Source organism: Macrobrachium rosenbergii, chromosome 44, assembly GCF_040412425.1.
Source record: "Macrobrachium rosenbergii isolate ZJJX-2024 chromosome 44, ASM4041242v1, whole genome shotgun sequence".
NCBI lineage: Eukaryota > Metazoa > Arthropoda > Malacostraca > Decapoda > Palaemonidae > Macrobrachium > Macrobrachium rosenbergii.
Window position 1 is genome coordinate 27,008,883 of NC_089784.1, and position 24,589 is coordinate 27,033,471.

The window sequence follows — 24,589 nt, forward strand, 5'->3', positions numbered from 1 at the left end:
TTCATATACTCTGCTAAAAGTATCGTTCGAAATGTCCTATATTATAAGTCTTCTGAATTACAATGAAGCTTCATGCTTTTAAAGTCACCCACAGCCTCAAAATAAGACTACTGTAACTACTCGAATAACTTTTTTAAAAGCTACCAACAACGATAAACGGACTTTCATCATCCTTCAATAAATGTTGCAAATTACTAAAAAATATGCATACCAGGAAGAAAATACCAGTTTAAAAATGGAACCCTAAGTGACATATTATGCTATTAAAGTTAAGTCACTCTGGTATTCTCACCTTAAGTGTATGTGATAAAAATCCTAGGGAGATGAACAATTTAAAATTTAATCTGACCCAAAACAAGTAAATAAAATCATGCATTAAAGTGTAAAGAGGGAAAAACTTTCTTGTAACCATATAAATCCAGAGAATTTCATTTACCTTGTGATAAAAAACTTAAACACGCAAAAACAAACAAACATCTTTATTTTCCCTGCACTGAAAACCATTCATAGTTTTGGAAGCATACAATTTCAGACTACAAAGTATAGCTAGATACAGTCTACAACTACTAATTTCTTTTTTTTTACAGGTAAAATACATGGAAAGAACAGAGTCAGTCAAAAGGGGCGATTTCTGCATTTCACTCTCTTCAACAGAGAGAGAGAGAGAGAGAGAGAGAGAGAGAGAGAGAGAGAGAGAGAGAGAGAGAGAGAGAGAGAGAGAGAGAGAGAGAGAAATACATTTTAGAAAATGCTATAACAACTCACATGTAACATTTATCTTGCAGTAAACAACTCAAAGAGTTCCAGTTAAATGAGTACTTAAGAAGAACAAAGAACACACTGTATAAAAAAAACACTCTTCATACATAATAGACACTGAAGCTAGTAAATGAAATAAATATATAAATTGTAAAACAGCCACTTAGTTTTCAAAGTCAATTAGCTATAAAAAAATTACTAGTTATATTAAAAAAAAAAAACATTCAATACATCCTGCTCTGTATCACAAAATAACAAAAAATTCACAGCAGTTATGCAGTTCTCTCTTTAACCATATAATATGACTTGCTGCAAGCTGAGAATCTCATCACTGTATACAGTTGCAATGAGATTCTAGCAGCTCGGCATTAATGGCTACTTACAAAATAAAGCTTCGGAAAAAACTGTAACTGGTTAGCAGCACCCACTGATCTTAAGTTCTATTTTGTGTTATATCATAAAATAAAGTTGACTACAGTATATGGTTCTAAACACAATTATAGGAATCCGGTGAAGCTGAAACACTGTAACTAAGAAACAAGGCTAAAAGCTACTACACAAAATATACTGGAATAGGAATTTCCACAGGGTATTTGCGGTGAGAAGCCTATACATGAACTGAAAGTAACAATAAAATGCTTTGTAGTTAAGCAATGCAAGGAATTAACTAGAGAGATGATCAAAGGTAACCAGAAATTCCCTCACTTCTTTTAAGTATGTTACGTAAGTGTGTGCCATGTGAACAAGAGGATTCATTGGCTTTGCAATCAAATAAATATACACTCATCCTTTTCCAGATTTACTAAAGGATGGTTCCTATTACAGTCATGGGCGTCCTAGAAAACTCCCTCTCATTTCCTTAATCCTATATACCACACATGAAAGATTATGAGTTGTTTACTTTGTGAACACCATTCATTCACCTGCAAGTCAAGAGTAAAACAAAATATTTATCAAGTATGATCACTAAACTATATCAAAAAGAGAGAATCATTTAAGTACTTCAAACTTCCACAATATTACCTTGATTGAGTTGTGGTTCTATACCTAAACAATCAAAGACATATTTGTATATTTTATTTTTTGAAAATAGCATATTTATTGATTACAAAGCATCAGTAAAAACATCTTAATTATACAAGACAAAGTAGTATGGGTAACATAAATTCAAATTAAAAAACTAGACATACAAAAATAATGATAAAACAGTCTTCCTAAGGCTATACTGTACAACAAAAGTCCTGGCTCTTTGACAAAGGTCAGTGGTATTGTTTGGATCTTGAAATGAGACTCATTATGCCTCCTAATCCTGGGATAAGCATCTCTCAAGACAATACTACAAAGGAAATCGTAATACAAACTCCCCAGCATTTCAAATACTGACACCAATGCCATGGTCTAGAAGTTGATATTACATGAAAAAGAACTTAGGATTTTTCTACACTTTAGTCCTATTACTTCTTCTAAGAATTCACTTTAGGATGTGAACCATATGCACAATAGCAAGTCTTCCAAAGACTGAAGGTATTAACAATGGCTGTATGAACACACAAAAAACTGAAATACACATGTACACGAAAAACTGTTTCCTGCAAAGAAGTGATGAAATGTACGTAGGAATGAATTTCGCAAGCACACAGTTTCTGTATTTGCTTATACTTTATATCGCCTATCTTCCAATACAAAAAATACATTCCATTACATACACTCCTTTAAAAATGCACACAAGCATAAAACGGCCTTTGCAGAAGCATCCCTGCCGTGCTTAACCTTACTTCTGAATAATCTGAGAATATTAGTGACCACCATCAAGGTGTTTCACTTAAATACTGTACAGTACTGTATAAGGAATTTGAAGAAAATAATTATTCAAAACAATAAAGGAAGACTGGAGTTAAAAGTTCCTAAAGGAGGAGTGACATAATTCCTCTAGGAAAGATTAAAATGCTGGAGAAAATGAAGGGAGGATAGTCAGTGGTGATAAATATGATTCTACAACATTTTACAGTCTGGTTTTGAACAATTATGCCTCAAGCAGAACTGTCCACTTCCTTAAAGAATTGTCAAGTTATTAAATTCACTGACTTGATTCTGGTCAAGCTAGATGATAATGAATTCCAAATATAGCTATTCTGTACTTACACTAGAATTTAATGTGGTGACTGGATTTGGAGGCCCTTGTTTACACTTTCAAAAAGCTACCTTAAAAATTACTGTTATCATAACAAGCATTTATATTGTACATTATGAAAAAGACTTGGTATTATTAGATATATGTAAAGCTTATAAAAATAATCCAAGATAGCTTCAAAAAAGTATATAGATTTTTATAATCCTTCCTTGTTGCTTTTCTATTGACATCCTCAAATATTATTGAGGTGTATCCTACTTATTTTTCTGGTTCTTGCACAAACAAAAATTATAAACAAACTATAGTTAAGATTACACTAGCTTAGACTAAGAACAACTTTGTATACAAACTTGACACCAGAGTTCCATTGTTAATATTTTGGCAACGAATGTGAATTACAAAAAATTACAAACATAACCAGTTAAATTTTCTCATTCAGGAACACCAGAGATAACTACACCCTTGAACTGCAGCTACAGTTATGTAGTACAAGTAAACACCCTTGCATCAAGCTTGCACCCAAAGGTTACTAAACTTATCTACAAAACTGTCAACATATCACCCTGGCTTCCAGACACTAAATCAAAATGGACGTCATTCAAGTTTTTTATACACTTTGTTATGAGTAATATGCCCCAACCAACACACCAATGGGCCAAGTTAAGCAACGCAGTATGCTGAACACTGGTATGCAGGGCTAAGGTATAACTACCAATAGAACAATGGACAGTTTTAGTACAAGAAAAAAAAGTCTTTCAAAAAAAGTACTACAGCAGTATCAAAATAAACTGATGAACATTATTTGTTGCTATATATCAGCAAATATCCATATATATCTATATATAATTTAGGGAGCTCCTAAGGATACGAAAGGGAACTGGGAGGGAAGGTTACTCTAGGGATGGGGAGGGAATCAGCCAACCTTCTGTCTGTTCCTGCAACTGTTGTACTGTCTAGTTGCAGCCCTTCCTGAAGACGCTGCACACTTGAACACGGAGAGAAAATCTAAGCAAAGTCTATCAGTTCTAGAACAAGTGATTAAAATATAAAAACTGGAATGTCACTTTTTATTTTTACTGGTATTGTAGTACCTAAATATTTAGCACATTTTTGTTTAATTACAGTATTCATATAATTACATTTGTACTGTGCAGAGTAAGAGAGGATTCCTTTCAAAGAATACGAATACTTTAAGTGACATGCAAAAGATGAGCCTAGATTCTCAAGCTATGTAAAGCTCCATTTCTTTTCCTCTTTTTTAATCTTTTATTTTTTGAACCTGTGTAACAGCTGCATAACATCACCCCTTTAGCACTCCATCTGTTGGCAGTGTGACCTGAGAGGGGAAACTTGAGGGATCACAGTTCAGAGTGGCTTCCCTCTTTCTCCAATGAAGTTCAGCTCATACCTCATTCACCTGGTATCAATTTGAATACTGCAGAAGGTAAGAGTACATCCTAAATATCATAACAAGTACTGTTGAGCTGCACTATAAATATAAAGTTTTTGCTTTCAAACATGTATTTACATCAAAAATTCTTAGCACAGAACAATATCATTAATAATGGGATGAAATCCTTGCAAAATTTTGTACCTTAGCTAATAAATTTCCCCAAAAAACGAGATATAAGAACCAAAATGTTACTGACCAAATCTACACTGAACTAGAAGGTTTTGGTTGGTTGGATGAGCCAGAGGTCCACAAGATGTGTCTTATTCCACAAACACTTCACCATCCTTATGGACCTTTTTCGGGTAAGGACCCGCGTTGGCATATGGCCGATTTACCTGAACCAACCAACCTGCACTAGAAACTGTAGAATCTTTCCTGCAATCAAATGTCATTCCAATAATGCAAATATGGAATAAAATAAAATCTCTATTTTGAGATTAAAAAAGTCCATTAAAACTGAAAACCCCGACAGATAAAACTTACTTTAATTACATTCCTTACTTGATTCTGTTAACATGCACAAATACTGCATAGTAGATGAGCGAGCACTTTAGCAGTGACTATATTAGGATACTAGGCAATCCACAGCAACAATACAGTACACAGTTCTGTACAGTAAATGCTGCCAAAACTGCTTTGATGTACAGACTATAACTCCATACATAAGCCACTTGAATCCCCACTTTCTCCTCATATTTCTTACATTATAGATAAAAACCATTTAGCAAGAATAATTAACTAATTATTCCACAAACACTACTATATATTTATAGGATATGAATAATATTAGGACAAATAATAAGCCATGTATGAGATCATAGACCATACCTAGATTATCCATTACGATGATACTGAGTTGTCAATGCACCTAGTAATTTCCCATTATAAAATTATAGATTATACACCAGCTAAAATCTTTTATCAAGTTTCCATCTGAATTCATGCTTTCTCAACATTTTAGTACATGCTTATGGAAATAATGAGTAGATGCCCATAAAAGTGATAAGAGGTGTTGCTACAAAAAGATCATTTGTAAATTTTACATGATGGCTTCTAACATTAGTTTCCCATTTACATCAAATATCTACAAAACTTAAGACGTAAACAACAGTAAAACTGACACTACAATACAAATAATGTGGAAAATTCAGTAAGTTGACATCTGTCAACTTAAACGATTGATTAATTCATTATTTAAGAGTTTTCTGTTGTAAATTATTCCAGTAATAGACAACAGAACTTAAATGACCAAATACAATAAGAAACACCTAAAAATGATCTTATTAAAGCAAAATACTAATTTTCTCCTGATTGAAAACATTACCAAATAATGTGCACAATTTTTCTTTTATCCAACGCACAGGATATTAGACAATAGTGAGAAGGGAAGGAAATAAAAAAGGAATTTATCAAAGGCGAACGCATTTAAGCTCTAGTATCAGACGCTTAACACATTATGTGTACCTACATCAATATCCCCATAAGCAAAGAACCAAAGAGTACAATAAATGAATGTTTGTATAGAAAATCACCTAGAGAGAGGATAATACTTGGGATAATGTAGTTATATATTGTGAAGTATATGCAGATACATTTACATGTTTAACATACCAACATACTGTTCCTTTTCATTTTTGCTGTATGGCACAAATTTCAATGAACACTGAGAATTATTACACTATACAATCTTACCCATATCATTTAAAAACTCCTATTTTGAGACTATAAATATTAGACAGCATATGGTCAGCAATATTATGAGAGCTTAATAGGTATGCCACTGCTGCTCTGTCTCATTATTTTATCAAAACTATATGTAGCCCAAAAACATTGATTATAAAATATCTAACAGAACTATATAAAAACTGTTATCAGTTCATTTCATTCAAGCACTCTGAAAACACATTTCCAAACACTTCAATCCACTTGTGAGAACATTTCTTAACTATACATTTAACATACATACGTAGGTCTTTTTGTGATATTAGCCTTACAAAAAAACTCCAACCCAAAAACACTGAACAATGATTATGCAAAGTTTTCCTAAGCTGCAATAAGCCTAGGTATATCTTTTCTTGTGCACCACTTGATGTCATACCATCTGATGGTGTGTTGATAAATTAAAGGGACTGAGTCATAAGAGCCATTTTACAAAAATGCAATCAATGATATCTTACACCATCCAATTACCATTCAGATTATAGTCTTCATAGACTCCACTACTTTTTACTTTACGATAAAAAAAAAGTAGGGAAAGCTGCAGAAACCATAATACTGTATTGAAATTTCTTTCCAAGCACAGATTATGATGATGACAGGAATATTGTCATCATCTTGAACCTGACCCTTGACTTTATAATTAATATCAGTTTAATGAGACTTTAGCAGCTCCATGGAACTTTGACAGTATGTAGCAGGCTTATTTCTTCACCGCACTAAAAAATTCTAAATGTTATTTAACAAAACCAGTAATAAAAAATATTCAATCACATATTTTCTTTGGCCTTTTGGTACAATGACCTGAAGCCCTACAAGATACCAACAAAAATTTCCTAAGCAAACATCTTTACAAAAATCCCTCTAACAAGAGGCCACACCTGCAGTAAATACGAAAACTATTCAACCATCAAACTGAGTTTTATGCTTTTAATATTAGAAAAATCTTTTGTCAAGAGGCTCATTTCACAAAAAGCCCAATCTGTATGTATGCAAATATATGCATATATATCTATACATATATTTATATAAATTTACTTAAAACTAGAGCACACATATTCCTTGTTACAAAGAGTTACGTGAATGTGTTGTAGATCTTGTATTCCTAGGGGTAGCCACCGAGTGTGGGGTTCGATCGCGAGTTGCTGAACCAGACGAGCTAGAGGAGGGAGGATGTGGAGATGCTGGGGAATCCGGAGATGGCCTTTCGATTGTCTGCTGAAGGGCTACGGGAGTTAGCCACTCTTTTGGTAAACACCGTTGCAAAAATGGAACACATGAGGATACATACGCCAGGCGATTCACCCACGTGGGAATTTCTCTCCCGACCAAAATCTGAAAGAAGAAATTCTATGAAACTTCATAATCTGGAAATTTCATTACATAAAATGTTTTAAATTTAAATATAGTTTATTAAATAAAATAAAAAAGGTAGAAATTTATTCAAAATAAAACAAATAGGACCAGAATACTGACAAAATGTTCCAACTGTGTCAGAATGTGGTTAGGACTTTTCACTTTCTTATTCCTGTACTATTATTATAAACTATTTCTTTATTTACAAGAAAAATGTATATAATCAAATATAAAACATGTCTGAATTTCATGTTAGTCCATTCCACAATAACAAGCATATAACAAATACAGTATATACACACTACAGTACTGGTCATGACACTGTCAGTTCAACCCATTACTTACTGAGGCTGACTGAAACATATTAGTTATCAACTGATGAAATAATTGGAATTTTATGACTCACTGGAAGCTAACAATATTTTATCCAGACAAACTTGGTTTTGCTACTTGCAAAAGATTTTTTAATAACCTCTGCACAAAAGAAAGAATGACTGTATTGTACATACTTGCACTGACTATTGCTAGTGACAGAATAAATGCAAGGCACCCCTAAATCATAATATCAACAGTAGTCAATCCCACATATAAAACACTGTGCACATCTTCTGATATAAATTAATGTACACTGATCAAGAGTGAAAAACATAGAGATAAGAGATTGTGTAGGCTAATTTATCTGCAATGATCATCATCATCATTACTAGTTTCATGTTAGTTTTATAAATTCATTTTATTCTAGGGGAATTTTCTGCTTGAATTCCCATCCAGTCCAGACTATCATCTCAATAATATGTCTTGTTACTATTTTCATAATTTCATTTAATACACATATAAAACGAAACCAATGTCAAGTGAATAAAGTTACAAGCTTAATTACGACATTGATTCTAAAAAGGTAAAGACCAGCAACTTCAAGTGGGGAAATAAGGAATTACTGTATTAAAAACAAAATTAGGCAAAGAATACTCCCTACATATATTTGATCCCAATGAAAACAAGGTATAAGAGTACTTGGCAGTTAGGAAGGGGGTGTGCTCTCTCCCTCTCTTGAACAGAAATCTTATTAACTGTGTAACTACTATTTTGGTAGCTTTAATAGTTATTCTACTGTTCAACCCTTACTGTTTTGGTAGTTTTAATAGTTATTCTATTGTTCAACCCTAAGTTTTTCTACCTTACCAAAGCAATCAGGCATAGGTAAATGAAGGTTTTGTTTATATGGACACAAAATACCCTCATGATCATTTCATACCATCTTATTCATTTACATTTTATCATATCAACTGCTTTTTAAACAAAGCCGACGGCAACTAAGTGAATGAAGTGTTCATAATTCATCCTACAAATGATCTCTTTTTTTTCACTTGGACCAACTTATGAAGCTAGAGTGAAGGACTAACAGCTGGCTATCAGAATTTTAATTCCTACTCCTTTGAAGAAACATAAAGTGAAATTCCGATACATTTCCTTTTAGATGTCATCATTAAGAGGCTGGTGCTTGCCATACAAGATTATGTGGTCACAGACCCTGAACCACTGAGGTTTTTTCCGGATAGCTGTATACTCTTCAACTGTAGAGAACAATATTGAAATAGTTACACCCTATGAATAAAAAAAATTCCTACCCTTAACAGAATGACTCACCTGTGTTAGTGCAGAGGAAAAATGATTACAATTTTTATTCATTAGGTGGTATCTGTCTCCCCTGAAGTCCTTCCCTAATTCAGCAACTATCCTTTTGATGTCCTCTTCTGTAAAGTCTGTATGGCCTAAATGAATGCTCTGTCTGAAAGAGACAGTAATAGCAACATTACTTACTGATGGGATAAATGTCATACTAGTGTTTTACAATGCAATGAAAACTCAACAACATTTTCTTAACAAAATCAACTCATATTATAAACCCACAGATGAGTTTCATCTCACTGGAAATGTTAGTTAGTTATAAATGATTTGTTTAACCAGACCTCCGAACCCTTTTAGGGTTCTTCTCAGGCTGGGATCTTTGGAAATGTGTGCACTCCAGTTTCATTAAGAATAAAGTTATCAAAATAAATCATGACATCCACCTGGAGAGCTAAAAGAATTTAATAATAACTGACAACAAGGATTAATATACTGTATCTAGCATGCATAGTTTAACATTATTTAAGAAAAATCACTGAAACTTTCTAAAACATCTGCATTTATGCAGATAATTCTAGTTTATCAATAAAAAATTAGGTTGCTTATCATCAGATGAGGTAAATACCCATGCCGGTAATTAAAGAAATTTTATAAACAATTTTGTATCAATTCTGAGACAATACAATAAACAGTGTAAGAGATCCATGCATACTGAACATTACAACAATAAATCAAATGAAATATGCAACAAAACCTTACTCTCTACTTGAAATTATTTCAGCCAATGCAACAAATTATACAGATGAAAGAATCTCTTATATTCTTTCATTTTTAACACATTCACGTATGTCACATCTATATTATATTACCTATTCTCTGGACTGTATGCTTAAGCTAACAAAGAATCAGTTCTTTTACGCCTACCAACATTCAAGAGCACTAATGGACAAAATCTTTCATAAAGAATACTTTCATTACTTGGAAGTAGAAAACAAAACTGCAAAATAAGTATCACATTATTTCATCTAGTTGGAAATGGAATTGGAATATCAAATTTTGTCCAAAGGCCAAGTACTGGGAACTATGAAATCATTCAGTGTGGAAAGGAATACTGAGAGTAAAGGAGGTTTTAAAGGAGCAACAGGAGGAAAACCTTGCAGTTGCACTATGAAACAATCGTTGGGAGAGGGTGGAAAGTAAGTTGGATGAAAGAACATATGAATGGAGGTACAGTAAAAGGAATGAAAGGAGTTGCAGCTATGGTACAGTAAAAGGAATGAAAGGAGTTGCAGCTAGAGGCCAAAGGGATGCTGCAAAGAACCTTAAGTAATTTATCTAGTAAATAAACCACTGGTACTTCCACTATTTACTTAACCAACTGCAACACCAAGACTCTATTTCCTCATGAAAATGTCCATGGAATTATTACCAGTCATCAATTATCATACAATAAGCAACACTTACTTGAATTTGAACTGGTCCCCTAGATCTTCTGCATCTCTTGGAGTTATTTCGAACACCCCAGAGAATGGAAATGGATGGCCTCCATATGCAAATTCTGTGTGCAAGATATAAAAACGATAGTTGTAATACTAGAATGTTGTTCAAGAAAATGCATACAGATTTTTACTACAAAATCTGATCCCCCTACCACCAACCAATGCTTTTATATCAGTAACTTTATGACAAAATCAAAATTTTTTAATAAAATTTATTATCTGCATACTTATCTACTGTTAAGGACACGCTTATATCTCCTTGCCTCTCAGTGCAGAGATATAAACTATCTTTAACAGTAGGTAAGCTTCATCCCAAATTATTTATATTACCAAAGCAATACTACGTAGCATACAGCTTAACAGAACAATAAAGACACACAAACGACAAGCAAGCATCGGAAATAAAATTTTATAAAGTGCAATACTGCTGTCCTGCCTTCGACCAGCTGACAACAGTATTAATGCAATTAAATATCAGATTACTTTGATGATGATATCTTCTTAGCAACATACAGTATTCCATTCATTATCTCATAATGTAAATATTTGTTTACAATTCAAGCATGGAAAAGTTAGCCTTTCAGTCTTACAATGTATTTACCCTCTTTGGGACCTTGATGTTGCATGGCCCACTGCCACTAATTTACCAAAAAAAGTTAAGTATACCTCAGTTTTACCAGACCACTGAGCTGATTAACAGCTCTCCTAGGGCTGGCCCGAAGGATTAGAGTTATTTTACGTGGCTAAGAACCAATTGGTTACTTAGCAACGGGACCTACAGCTTATTGTGGAATCCGAACCACATTATAGCGAAAAATGAATTTCTATCACCAGAAATAAATTCATCTAACTCTTCATCAGCCAGCCAGAGACTCAAACTTGGGCCTAGCGAGTGCTAGTCCACAGCTCTACCGACTCGCCCAACAAAGAGCTTACCACTAACTGTTCATGCTGTTCACTGCCAATACCTAGAAGTTACATTATAAGACTATTCAATATGATATACAAAGTAAAATGGACAACTAGCAAAGAACTGTTTATGCTTTACTTTTATGCTTAGCACCCGGCACAACGACTGTTAACACTGATTCAAATCTGTTCAACAACACATTTAATACGAATTCTAAAACATACCAATCAACAACAGCAGTAATGATCAGAATAACACTATGTATAAGCATTCATGAAATGTGGGCAGCTCATAGTCGTCATCTGCTATCCCATGAGAAATGGCACACATCACTAACTTCTATTTTTATAAAGCAAATTAATTTTTACAAAACCCCACTGGTAATAAGCAGCCCACTTTCATGGTCCTCAGGAATCACAGGTGCTCCACTCTGATTCATAAGAACACTGTCTGTAAGCTGACAACACTGCAAAAGCTCCTCACAGACCCAGAACCTCACTTTTCATGTAGTATGAACATTAATATGTTTTGAAAACTAAATGCTTAACTGTCTAATACACACCATAGTATGAAACAGCAAAGAATGTTTTTGGTAAGGTTTAGGCAATTGTAAAAGACACATTAATATGGCCTGACATTTCTGCTGGAGGGTTTACATACTTATCTTTCCAAAAGAGATTGAATCACTAATACTTCAGGATATAAATCTATAAATCTAAGGTATGTTCATAACAAAACCAAAATCAGTGATGGTTCCAGCAGCACAATATTATTAAGAGTCCCCTCCCACCATACATAAGGAACCTTAGCCTATTCCTACTAGATCAAAGTTATTACAATGGCCTGCCAATATTTCAGGCCAAGCCCACACTAAAATTTCACAGATGCCTACAAAGTACTTCCAAGGTAAGACAGATCTTAATGCTTCTTGAGCTAGGATTCACACTGAAAACAAACACGTTTGTAAGGATGAAACTGACAAAAGGATTCTTTTGGGTTCTTACACTGCCTACTTACCTGTAACACTTAGATCGACACATATAAGGTTATCAAGAGCCCTTTAATAAAAAGCATTTCACCGCAAAACTTTTTGTGTGATAAAAGTATGCCACAAATACCCCTAGTGGAAAGTAACAGACAAATGGAAACTAGCTATTTTGTATATAAACATTCCATAATCAACATACCTGTGCCATATATTTCTACACCAGAATGAAATACCCCTAGACCGATGGAAGATGTATATTCATTTATCCAATACTGAAAAGATAAATTATGAATTACAAAACTGCAGCCTTATTACCAATACAATATATAGTGTATACAATACAGTGCAGTACTGCATGTCTAACAAAAATAAAAAGAAATTAATAAAGGGCAATTTGTAAAATGGAACAAGATTTCAAAATTCATTTTACTGACGGAGTCCTACATAATCTACCATTTCTAAGATGAGTCAGCAAGAACTCTGAATGTTAAAACAATTAAAGGAAATAAGTTTATCTCCAACTTCTGCTTTTTGCTTTTGGTCCTTATCTCTGATTCCTATCATTCTCATATCTATACTTTTCCTGACATTTCCTTTCTTTAAGATCTTCACTGCTTAATGCTGGGAATAAGCATAATAATATACAGTAAACCCCGTATTCGCGTTTTCATGATTCGCGGACTCACGCATTCGCGGGTTTCTCTGTGGAACACATCTAGCCATCATTCGCAGAAAATTCGCTCATTCGCGGTATTTTTCACTGAGAAATATTCACTAATTATTGTATTTTCATAAAATTTTCATGAATAAATGCACTTTTTGTGATAAAACTATTAAAAAACTCGGGTATATGCATTTTTACAGGGTTTTTCTGTTTAAACTATCAAAATGGGCAGTTCTAAGTGTTTTTAGAGGGGTTTTAACTATTCGCGGATTTTAGCTATTTGCGGGGGGGTGTGGACGCATCCCCCGCGAATACAGGGGGTTCACTGTATACTGTAAAAAAGTCCATCTAACTAAAATGCTAAACACATTTAGAATCTTGCTAGAAAATAACCCATTTGCAAACCATAAAGTACATGAATTGCTTAAAAAGTGAAATGCTCCCAATTGGCTTACTAAAAAAGCTCTTCAGGTGGGTCAGGAAGTTAGGTAAAACTCGCCAGTATGTTAGGAAGCAGTTTGCCAAAGAAAAACCTCAGGTGCATAAGTACTTAGGCTCCAACATTTTTTATGACCTGTGTAGATCAGTTGGTAGTACCCTTGACTTTCATCTGAGAGACCTGGGTTCGATCCCGATGTAAGTCAGAAATTTATTTCTGTGAAACATGTGCTCATGTGTTGGTTAGTTCCATATATATGTCTGTGTAATACTAGATTCCTTACAAAGATAGTTTGCTTTTACACTGTACAATCAATAACCACAGGAGTCTATGTAACTGAGTTGGATATGATTATGAAGATGATATACAATCCAAAATACATCACTTTAGGCTGGCCAAAATTGTTGCACAGTATTTGATGATTATTATAAGAGACTTAGGATTGGGAATAGGCATATACTGTATACATACTATAGGTATATAAACTGCATACAGTTAACTAAAAACAACTGATCGCTATATGTTTGATGATACAACTGATATTTGATATCTCAATAATTAATATACTTATATTTTCAGTAACGATTTCATGATACCATTATCATACCTAATACAGATGAAAGTCATACAAGAAGATATGTATTTGTTGGTTTTAATATGATTTGCAAAAAATTAATTAAGCAGTTTTAACCGAAAGCAATTTAACCAATTACAGTAATGGTAAAATTCTGGTATTCAAAGATAGGAAAGCTAAAGTTCTCAGTTTTCATCAATTATGTTTATACATTCACAGTTGAGTATAGCCTTTTACATGCTTTGGTAATGGATTTAAAATAAAAAGCAGCCATTTAGTGTAAATAATATCCATAAATTTAATACACATTTTGAATTTTGAATATAAATATACTTCTTGTTCTTAAATACGAACCAAAACTGGAACATGCCAAGTTGAAAAACTTAACAATTCTATGAGAAGACCAATGAGATCAGATGAAAAGTACAAGGCAGAGAGTACTGCATATGGGCCAAAGGGACAGCCAAGCACCTCTGGTATCTATAGTATGCTGAGCAAGGCACACTTTAAGTGGTACCATCTTACAGGGCAATCCCTGAGTAAAGACAGATATGGTAACCGGGGCATCATCTGCAACCCTAAGTACTATATGTATTCATGTTATGTTTGGGGTTATCAATGACTGTTTCATCAACATCACTAAGGATCTAAAAGTTGAATCTTAAAAAGTATCTGCACTCCAAGTGATGGCTCCTAATAAACTACTTTCTGTAAAGGAAGTTGACACAGTGCTAAAACTGCTATTATCATTTACCCAAAAATGAGAGACAAACAAAGTACCTCCAGTTTGTCTGATGGCTTAAAATGATAAAACAGCAATACAATTTTGGAGACTTCGAAACTTCAAGTGCTGTCTTAATATAAACATAGAACAGCCTTAATAGTCAAAAAAAGTATTATCATACACTGCTAAGCTTCAATGCACTTGAATGTTTACTTCTTAAGCTATTACGCTTGTCACAAATGTTATATCTAAATCAAATTAAACAATTAAGAGCTATTCATTACAGCTTCACGACACAGCCAAACTAAATATAACCTCATAAAGGTGCCTCCAGTGACATACTGAAGTGACACACAGCAAGTACTATTACTGCATTTTTAGCAGCAGCCCTTTGTGGCCACACATATTTTTCTTCTTGTCTTTTATATTCTATCCACTCCATTTCTTCTCTTCTCACTTGTCTAGCCAATTTCCTTAGTCTCTTCTTACTCCATTTCTGCCTCCCATTAAAATAAATACTTCATCCACTGTGAGTGTAGAAAAACTCGTCTAACTAGTCTGGTTAAACCACTTCAATAAAAACTTTTCTCACAGTAAACTATACTGCTGCAATTCATTTAACTACACACTCGATTTCATCACTGAAATTACCAGTACAGTATATCTCTAATTATAGACTTTTTCCCTAAAAATATAAATAGTTTGCTAACCACCTACATCCTATTCACCATGCAAGTCAAGTTGATAATATAACAGCAAAAGAAGTAAGCTGCTATAAATATCTATCAATGGTAATTACTTCAAACTCTTTTTGCCTGCTGAAGTACAGTATGTACTTAGTTTACTTCACCTTCCTCATATTAAATGGTAAAAATAGAGATCTGTGCATCATATGGACACATAATGTCTAAGAATAGAAAAGGTCAAAACTACTCCAAAACTATTCAGTATTTCCTTATTTGACATAAACAGGAGGTACATTATCCTTACCATATCATACACATTGAGAATAACAGGCTGGCGGGCCATATTGGTATACCCAATGTCGTCTGAGTCTTCGGCACTGGGACCCAGACAGCTCGCGAATGGCAGGCGACACGACACCGTTCCTTCCGACATTCATAGAAAACCTGTCAAATAAGGGCAGATGTGGAACGAGGTTCCTACTCCAGCCCTCTGGTAAAACTCAAAACAAAACGAAAACTACAATATAGATAAAAAAAAATAGGGGGCTAAGCAAAGTCAACATGCTTTAGTTTAACAAGTTCATATCCTTACAGGAAAGTCACAAATCAATGAAACCTGTAAGAGGTAAACCAGGCAAAGCAAAGACTGATTATAAGAATTATATCCACAAATTGCCTTACTAACTGTACAAAATATTAATCAATGCATGTAAGAAATTTTGAAAATAAAAATGACTCTCCTTTCCTCACTATGATTACTACAGGGACTGCCAACTGCTACAACTAGCAACTACCCAGCCAAGATATGCTTACATAAATTAAAACATGAGGAGCATAACTACACCTATGATATTCATAATGACCAAGTCTTTATCCTATTTTCAGCATTGGGAATTCAAAGCTCAGTACATAGTAAAGAATATCAAACCAGATACAGAACACAAGGCTGTCCATCTTCACAATTATACTGTATACCATTGTTCTCTAATCCTAGTAACACCTACAGTATATTCTATCAAGAGCTTATGCTGCATCAAACAAACATAAAATCTCTTACCTTTTCTATCTCAGCTCTAAAATTTAAAGTACGATACAAAAAAATAAGAACTTGTGAGTAATATTTGCACAATAGGATATTAGTATATTTTCATACTATTGTAAAATCACTTATTTCCAATATGTTCACTACCATCTAACACTACAATGCTTCTCTAAGATAACTTAATAACAATCACAAACAAGAAAATATAATATCTTTTAAATTCCCCTTTGTTTAATAAATACAACCAATATATATTCCAACTGTGATATGATGCAAAACACTCAAAAAAGAACTCAAACAATTTGGAAAGTTTTCATGCTTTGAAAATACATGTCCAATACTTTGTAAAATCCAACACAAGTTGTCCAGGTGGGGATACCATAATTAAATTACCAATATGCAATTTGTTATGGGACCAACAGATGAGGAAAATGGCACTATGCAAATATAAATCAATGGATGTGTAACTCTGAAGCATGAAAGCTGTTTATAAATTTCCTAATGAGTTTTTACTTTGTATGAACTAAAAACTCACTAGAGTATGCTTACTTAAAAAACCCTTATTTAAGAAAGAAGTACAGAATCTTCCATCATGATCTCTTCATTATGAATAAAGATTTTCCAGACACCAAGAATCAGATTTATGGTCCCCATCTGGAGTATGTCCCTCATACATAACTGTTGATATTTTCATTTATTCAAAACAAAAACCCACATATATGGACACAGAAAAGAAACTCACATGTCACCTGACCCCACACACTAGAATACAAACAACATGACACCACATAAGCCACACAGAAAAACCAAGGTTGAGAGTTAAAATAAAAAAAACTACAAAGTAGTTGCATGACCATCAACACATGGTCTTTCAAGAACAAATCTGGATTCATCCATGGGTTAAGTCTTGGAATAATTAAAGTATCCCTCTGATGATCACTTTTTGCTCTAATCAACCAAACAAATACCTGATACCTTGCAAACAAAGACTTCAGAAAATCTGACTTAGTTGCAGCCTGTTTATCTGAGAACAAGTCCTTTTTGACTGTGAAAAGACAAGTGCTTCTTCATGGAATTATTTTGTTAAGACTCATACAGCTCACTGTAGATTCCATCTGTTCTAGGACAATGATTATGGGTACTGAATGGGCGAGGTAACCCAACCTTCATGACTTAGGCTAAGAGGTTTGTTAGTACATACACCAACAAAGCAGTTACACTGTCCATCTACCTGGTGTTTAGTAGGATTACCCTTAAACCATCCTTGAACAGGATAGCTTGTCTTAGGGTAAGGACAGACAGAAAGATTACCTAAATGCAGGTTACTGGCACTAACCTACACCAATATAGTGCTGGTTGGTGGACAGTGAAAATGCAGGTTTATCTTTTTTAAATACAGGGCAATTTAAGATCCATTTAATAATTGTTTAAATCAATGTAGCATTAACATTAAAATACTTTCTGATTGTGAGTTCTTCTCTTAACAAGCTATCAGACATGAGTACAGTTAGTCTACCATAAAATCCCAAATACTTTTTTCTTAAATTTACTGTTGGTTATTAAAATTTGAACTTAAAAAATTAAAAACAAAGACACAGAAAATCAATGCACACAAAAAAATTACCACACAATACCAACACCAATTAGGTTAAGATGCTTCAAAAAACTTTCATTGACTGTATCAATTTTTCATACCATGCAATTACACAGCAACTGTTCTGAATTAAATAATCACAGAAGCATCAGTTGTCCTTTGAAAGCAGAATGCTATTCTTTATAACTGTGTAAAGATAAAGATCTGAAATGAACAGAAAAGAAAACTTTTAATTCAGTATCAGAGCAAATAGAAATTTAATGTTTCAAACCTTTGCCTACTGGCTCTAGAAAATGTCAGTAACTGTCAGTAGAGTACTGATGCTGTATTCCATTTCATAACTTAGATGAAAACCATTTCAGCCAATCAGACTTCATCTAAACCGTCCTGAGAAGAAACCTGATCCTAATACATGCATCAGACAAATACTTCATTTAGTTATGCTTCTCTAAATTTTATAAATCGTTAATTCTCGAAATCAACTTTCACATTCCTGAATTATCATGAACTGTTAATTCTCAAAATCAACATTCAGATTCCTGAATTATTCAATTCTATATCCAAACCATAAGTTCATTTAAGTCTGCCGAAGTGGGACCCTGGATTCCCCCAGCAGTACTTTTACATAGATATGGTACAGTACTAGTCAGACTCCTTGGGAAAAGCATGTCGTACCCAAAAAAGAAACTGGACACCAATTTTCTCAACTCTATAATGATAGATCTAAAATGACCATGTTAGCCATTAGCCTGGAATACCCAATAAAAAGGAGCTACTGAAACATTCCTGAGAATGACACTGCCTTAAGTTACTATGCCTGAATCACACCCTGACTTGATCCTTACTCTTACAATGCCAGAAAAATGGTAAGGAGCAGTTGCCTTGGTAACCAAGTCGAAAGGGACGAAAAATAATCTAACAAGGAAAATATTATAGTGAACCTGAATGGATCTAATTGGTTTCCTAAAAGATTACTTAATAACATGATTCTGCACCCTTGCTACCATCTCTGGAAAATGACAGCAAAAATCAACGTTGTAAATATCACAATTTGGACTCACTACATAGCAAAATGTGTTGACACTAAAATTAATCTGGCTAAATTCTCTAAAAGAGAATATTTTTAGTTTTTTGTGTTATGCACTATCTAGATGTAATGGTAACTTTACCTTTGTTTCAAGTAGCTTGAATGAAGGCAGTTAACCTGCTATTAATTACTATTCTAAGGAAAAAATGTGTACATTAGTTAAATGATTCACTTCTGAACTACTATTTTATGAGGTTATGACTCCTGTAGCTGAAGATGAAGGTAAGGAAACATTGATAGACTGTATTAATGGCAAGATGGAAAAAGTTCTATAATGAACTAAAAACTACAATGGTGCAAGAAAACGTAGAAGTGTACACCAAAGGAAACTGTGCGAAAGATTCCCTGAAAGACAACAAATCACGCCAGAACTTACATATTTCTGAGATGTCTAGTACTGTTCCATATTTTTATTTTCTTCATGAATGTCTCTTCTGTGAAGAAGATGAATCATGCAGATTTAAAAAAAAGCAAAAATTTTTACGTTTGCTTGAAATTGTGCACTGTACTGACTCTCGATATTAGATACAATTATGGAAGTAGGTGACAAGATAAACAATGACTGGGGCCAAGGGGTGAGTACTTGCATAAGTAAAATATTTGACTTAGTTGCTGCAGATGCCATATACCATTCAAATTGCATTCAGAAATTGTACAAAACACCTGGTATAAATGGGCAAAGATGCACCAGAGGCAATGGCTCATGCTTTTAAATTGATTCGCCATCCCAGTGAAATATTTCATGGATTTGATGGTGATCTAACAACTGAAAAAATAATAAAATCTAAACTGATGGAAAAATATGATGATACCTGTATTACTATATCCATAAATAAAAACATAAAAGCTTGTTGTGTGTTTTTGCACCTCTGTTAGGTGCTTGAATTGATTGAGATGAATGGCTGACACAGTTTTAAAGAACTTTCAGTGAAATATTTCATGACTGATTTGATGGTGATCTAAACAACTGAAAAAAATAATAAAATCTAAACTGATGGAAAAATATGATGATACCTGAAACATATTGTTTGTAAACAAAGTATCCATAAATAAAAACATAAAAGCAGTGATTTTATACTTGTTGTGTGTTTTTTACAAAATTAATACAATCCTGAACGTAAAATGTAATCTGTTAGGTGGTTTGTTTACTTGGTATGATCAGTGATATGAGAGATGATTTTTAATATTGTTTTATTAATTTAATATAATGAGGATTGTATTTATCATTAACAGCAGTTTTTGTGCGAGTACATTCTGATACTGCTAAACTGGTAAATTTTTTGATACAGTATGCATTTAAAACTGAAGAAGACTCAATATCCATTTAACTCTGAACCAAATTGTAATGAATTTTTGTATAAAAAAGACAAGGTTGATTGACTGGTGGTCAAATTAATCCATTTTCAGTTATTTCTTATGGTCTAAAAATCGAATACTTCTAAACAACTACACTGTAATGAAGGACATAAAATGGGATGATAAAATGCATTATTTCTCACAAGCTGATAAAACAGCAGCTAAATAAAACTAACATATTCCTTTTATAAATAGGATTTGTGGCCTGTCTCAAAATAAAGCTATGGTTCTAAACATCTTTTGATTATTCTTTCCTCTTTAAAACTCTGTGACTATGTTGAGGTAACATTATTCCAAATATCTGCCATGCAATACCCAAACAAAGTTTCTAATCAACAATGCTGAGTAATACTTTCCTCAGTATGGAAGAGATTCAGTGCCATTCTTCTGTTCAACAATGCTAACATAAAAACCTGTGCCACTTGTGGTGTCAGAATTATCAATAAGTTAAGAGGGATTCAGTGCCATGCTTTCTCCAAGTATTCCTACTTAAGATGTGCCTATCATATGGTTAAAAAATACTGTACTGTATCTCTTTTGTACCCTTTGTTAGACAATTAGGTCCTATTCCCATAAAAGATGTTGAAAATAAATGCAAACGGATATTGTTGGATATAAAAGTTAAAGATTTACTAAATAACAATCGAATTTCCATCAGCCTAAAAATCAACAAGGGAACTCATGTGGCTACATGGAAAATGCCAAATGAAGAGTGACATTCAGGGCTGGAGTCAAAAGACATAAGCTGGTATAAAAGAATGCACAATTATGTGACCTAAAGCCATGTCAACCACAAAGAACAAAATTACATGAAAATCAAATTTACCACATAACTTTCCTCCATTCAATAAAGTTCGATGGATCAGACCTACCTGCCTAAAAGCACCACAAGAATACAGGTGTAACAAGTAAAACATGACAAAACATAAACAAAAAAGAACATGTGTTCATTGAAACAAAACTAGCCAAGCACTACAACAAAATCAAACAACCAGTACTGGGAAGAACCTATCTGAAGGAGAAAATGTGAGTGCTAAAGGATGTAATGACAAAATGGTTAAGTCAACTAAATGTTTCATAATAAAGTGTTTTGGTCCCCACAAAGGTAAATCCAGGTTTAACAAAGAATTGTTATTTTAAATCTATCATAATATCTATGGAGAAAATAAGTTACCAGACCTAATTTGCTTTCTTAGGGATGATGACTGATTAAAATCATAATTAAATGCACTGAATGTGACTTTTGACATCAAAACTATAGATTCCATTGGTAATGGTGACACTTACTTCTTTAATCAGACAGTATATTATTGCAGGGTCTGTCATCATTAGTAACTGCTGAATGCCTTTGTTTGGCAGAAGCTACGCTCACTGTCAGATCGATCACAACAATGACGACTCCAAAGCAAAAACCCATCCACACCCAGAAAATTGAATGTATTTGAAGGGTCATGAAGAAGGAGTGCTTTAAAAGGCAGGGAACACAGGTAAAATTTTTATCAAGGCATTTACGTGTTTCTTGTTCTTATAGCAGCACTGTCCTCTGACTTCAGAAATGATAAGCTAACAGCGCAGCCAATTTCTTTTGAGGATAATGGCTAGGAAAACAACAGATAACTGAGGTACTTAAGAAAATACTGGTTTTCCATGATTTACAGCCTCTAAAGATGAGTTAGGTTGGGCATTCTATGGGGGGCAAAGCCTCCTTCCTGCTCAGGTTCAGTATGACCTGGTGCCCTGTGGGACAAAGTTACAATTCATCGCTTTATTCCAACATATAACTTACAATAAACTAAGTCAGGTTAGTTTAGGAGTCTCCATGGAGGACAAAGCTCCATCCCCAGGATCAGGTAGTTAAGTTAGGTTGTTAAGCTGTTATGTATTCTTGTGTTTCACTCATTTTCATTTTCCCCTACATAAAAAAAAATTTCCCAAAGGGTTTTTCCATTACTGTTAGATATTAGGGGACAATAAGTTTACTAGTTATCTGCAAGAGAAAGTAATGCCAAATCCATTCTACTGTATATACATATGAAACTCCTGGAAATATTCTATATTCATGTACAGTAGTATAGCACTAGCCTATACACAAATAAAATCAACATTCATAGATAATTTGAAGTTTTTACAAGCTCAAACTATTGCAAACCTAATACTTCACGAATAAGAAGAAATCATGCAAGCCCTATTTTTCGGAATGTGCGCTACATTATTTTTCCTAGCCTAAGTCTCATAAGGACCTCAAAGAGGTTAAAATGGATGACTTAAGTTATTGGAAATATAAGATAGGGACAAGGAATATTCACAAACCCTTCACGGGCCATGATATTCAGCAAGGCCATATATGTAAGTTAGGGTAGGCCTATTGGCCTACCATAGATCGACCTTCACACTCCCTTTGGAAAAAATTACCCCAATTACCATAATTCCACAATTGGTGCTATTTGATTCAATACATTGGAAATGATTAATCATATATGCTACCTTCCCGAAATTCGTAAGGTCCTGACCCCTAAAATTTTAGTCTAGTCTTAACCCCACCAACAAAGCCTAGCTCTCAAAAACAAAAAATAATAAACTCTAAAGGGAATTAAAAGGTCGAGCTGTAAATTAAATCCATTCATTCAGTATTCAAACCCGTAAGGAATTATTGTTCAAGGTTACAATGGCCTCAACACCAGTAGGAAAACAAAACACCTGGAAAGAAATTCAGGAAACACCAAGTTAACAACATCTCGAAAAGGGTCATCTGGCGACCCCAGGGGTCAAACGAGGTCACGGAACTTCACTAACCTGTCGCCCTGGTAGGGGAGAATATCCTATACTTCGACATAAGACGTCTCTACGTCACAGAAACCGTAATAAGACGAAAACTGAAATTACGAACAGTGTCAGGGGTTCCCAGAGGACATCAACAACACGGATATCAACAAACGTCATAATATAAGAATGGTCTTCATACATTCAAATAAGAGTTATCTGTTTTCGTTTTCTGATATGTGTCATCGTTTTGGAGATGTAGCTTGAGAGAGCTCTATGGCATATCCTCAAATTATATATATATATATATATATATATATATATATATATATATATATATATATATATATATATATATATATATATATAATAAGTATATGGAAGATAATTCATTATATAAATTAAGAATATACACGAATAAGACTAATTCATTAAGATGAAATTCTTCAAGAATATAAGGGCATCGATTTTAGACTAATTTGGAATGGATTTCAACATCCAAGTTAAGGATTTAGCTGCACAAAGGCTAGAAATACTGATGTCTTGTAGGTTCATTCTACCCACCAATTTGACTGGAAAGGTAGATCCTGTGGCTTGCGCACTGATTTTTTAATATATTCAACGACTTTTGATAACAATCACAAAAACTGCAAATAATAACTATATTTCAAAGCCCTTATTTCCCTTTCTTGGGAAGGAATACCCTTATGGTAATGATTTCCTTCCCTTATTTCAGCTGTTATTTGGTACTACTTATTTTTGCATGACTGAAAAGAGTACCTAAATAGATAAACGGTCTTCACCTTCATTACAACAAATGTTTTTGTCAATTTGAATATACGTGTCACGAGGTGAATCCATTGCATAAAAATTGTAATGAAAAATGAGTTAATGGGTACCAAAAATGAATGGGACTGCTGTTCATTTAATAAGAAGAGAGGTGTAGTTTTGTAACTAATTTTTTTTATTTTACATTTTTCTGGAGGAAGGAACCTTTAAACAAGAAGCATGATTAGTGGTACCACCTCCCCCTCCCCCTCCCCCTACCCACTAGATAATGGAAGTAGCTCCAACCTTGAAGGAGGAAGAGTGGCGATGAAAAGGTAAGTGCGTCAGACACACCGAAAGGACTCACAGACTGACAAACAAAGGGAAAACTATTGAACAATTTTGCCCGGAGAAGACGGTCCTGGAACAACAACAGACCTGAATAATGAGACCT

At 33.8% G+C, this 24,589-nt stretch overlaps 1 protein-coding gene across 4 annotated transcripts; it reads right to left on the bottom strand.

The window, feature by feature from the left end:
* Window positions 1-464: 464 nt before the first annotated feature.
* On the bottom strand, window positions 465-23,567 carry LOC136829450 (deubiquitinase DESI2-like). Of its 4 annotated transcripts, none has more exons than XM_067088102.1 (7): window positions 23,401-23,542; window positions 18,266-18,368; window positions 15,833-15,972; window positions 12,641-12,713; window positions 10,509-10,602; window positions 9,063-9,204; window positions 1,820-7,394 (listed from the first exon to the last, which is right to left on the bottom strand). In XM_067088102.1, the coding sequence occupies exons 3-7, from the start codon at window positions 15,959-15,961 to the stop codon at window positions 7,125-7,127; spliced, it is 708 nt and encodes a 235-aa protein (XP_066944203.1). In that variant the 5' UTR covers window positions 15,962-15,972; window positions 18,266-18,368; window positions 23,401-23,542; the 3' UTR covers window positions 1,820-7,124. The 4 variants fall into 4 exon arrangements, with proteins under 4 accessions (XP_066944204.1, XP_066944203.1, XP_066944201.1 ...); XM_067088104.1 differs by having other exon boundaries at window positions 4,318-7,394; window positions 15,833-15,951; window positions 23,401-23,537; XM_067088103.1 differs by lacking the exon at window positions 18,266-18,368 and having other exon boundaries at window positions 465-7,394; window positions 23,401-23,558.
* Between the last annotated feature and the right edge of the window lie 1,022 nt (window positions 23,568-24,589).

Coding starts and splice junctions, on each gene's coding strand:
- LOC136829450 (XM_067088100.1), bottom strand. CDS start 23,440: ATGTCGAAGTATAGGATATTCTCCCCTACCAGGGCGACAG. Junction 10,603..12,640: donor TGTAGAAATATATGGCACAG/GTATGTTGATTA, acceptor TCTTGCACACAG/AATTTGCATATGGAGGCCAT. Junction 9,205..10,508: donor GGGGACCAGTTCAAATTCAA/GTAAGTGTTGCT, acceptor TGTCTCTTTCAG/ACAGAGCATTCATTTAGGCC.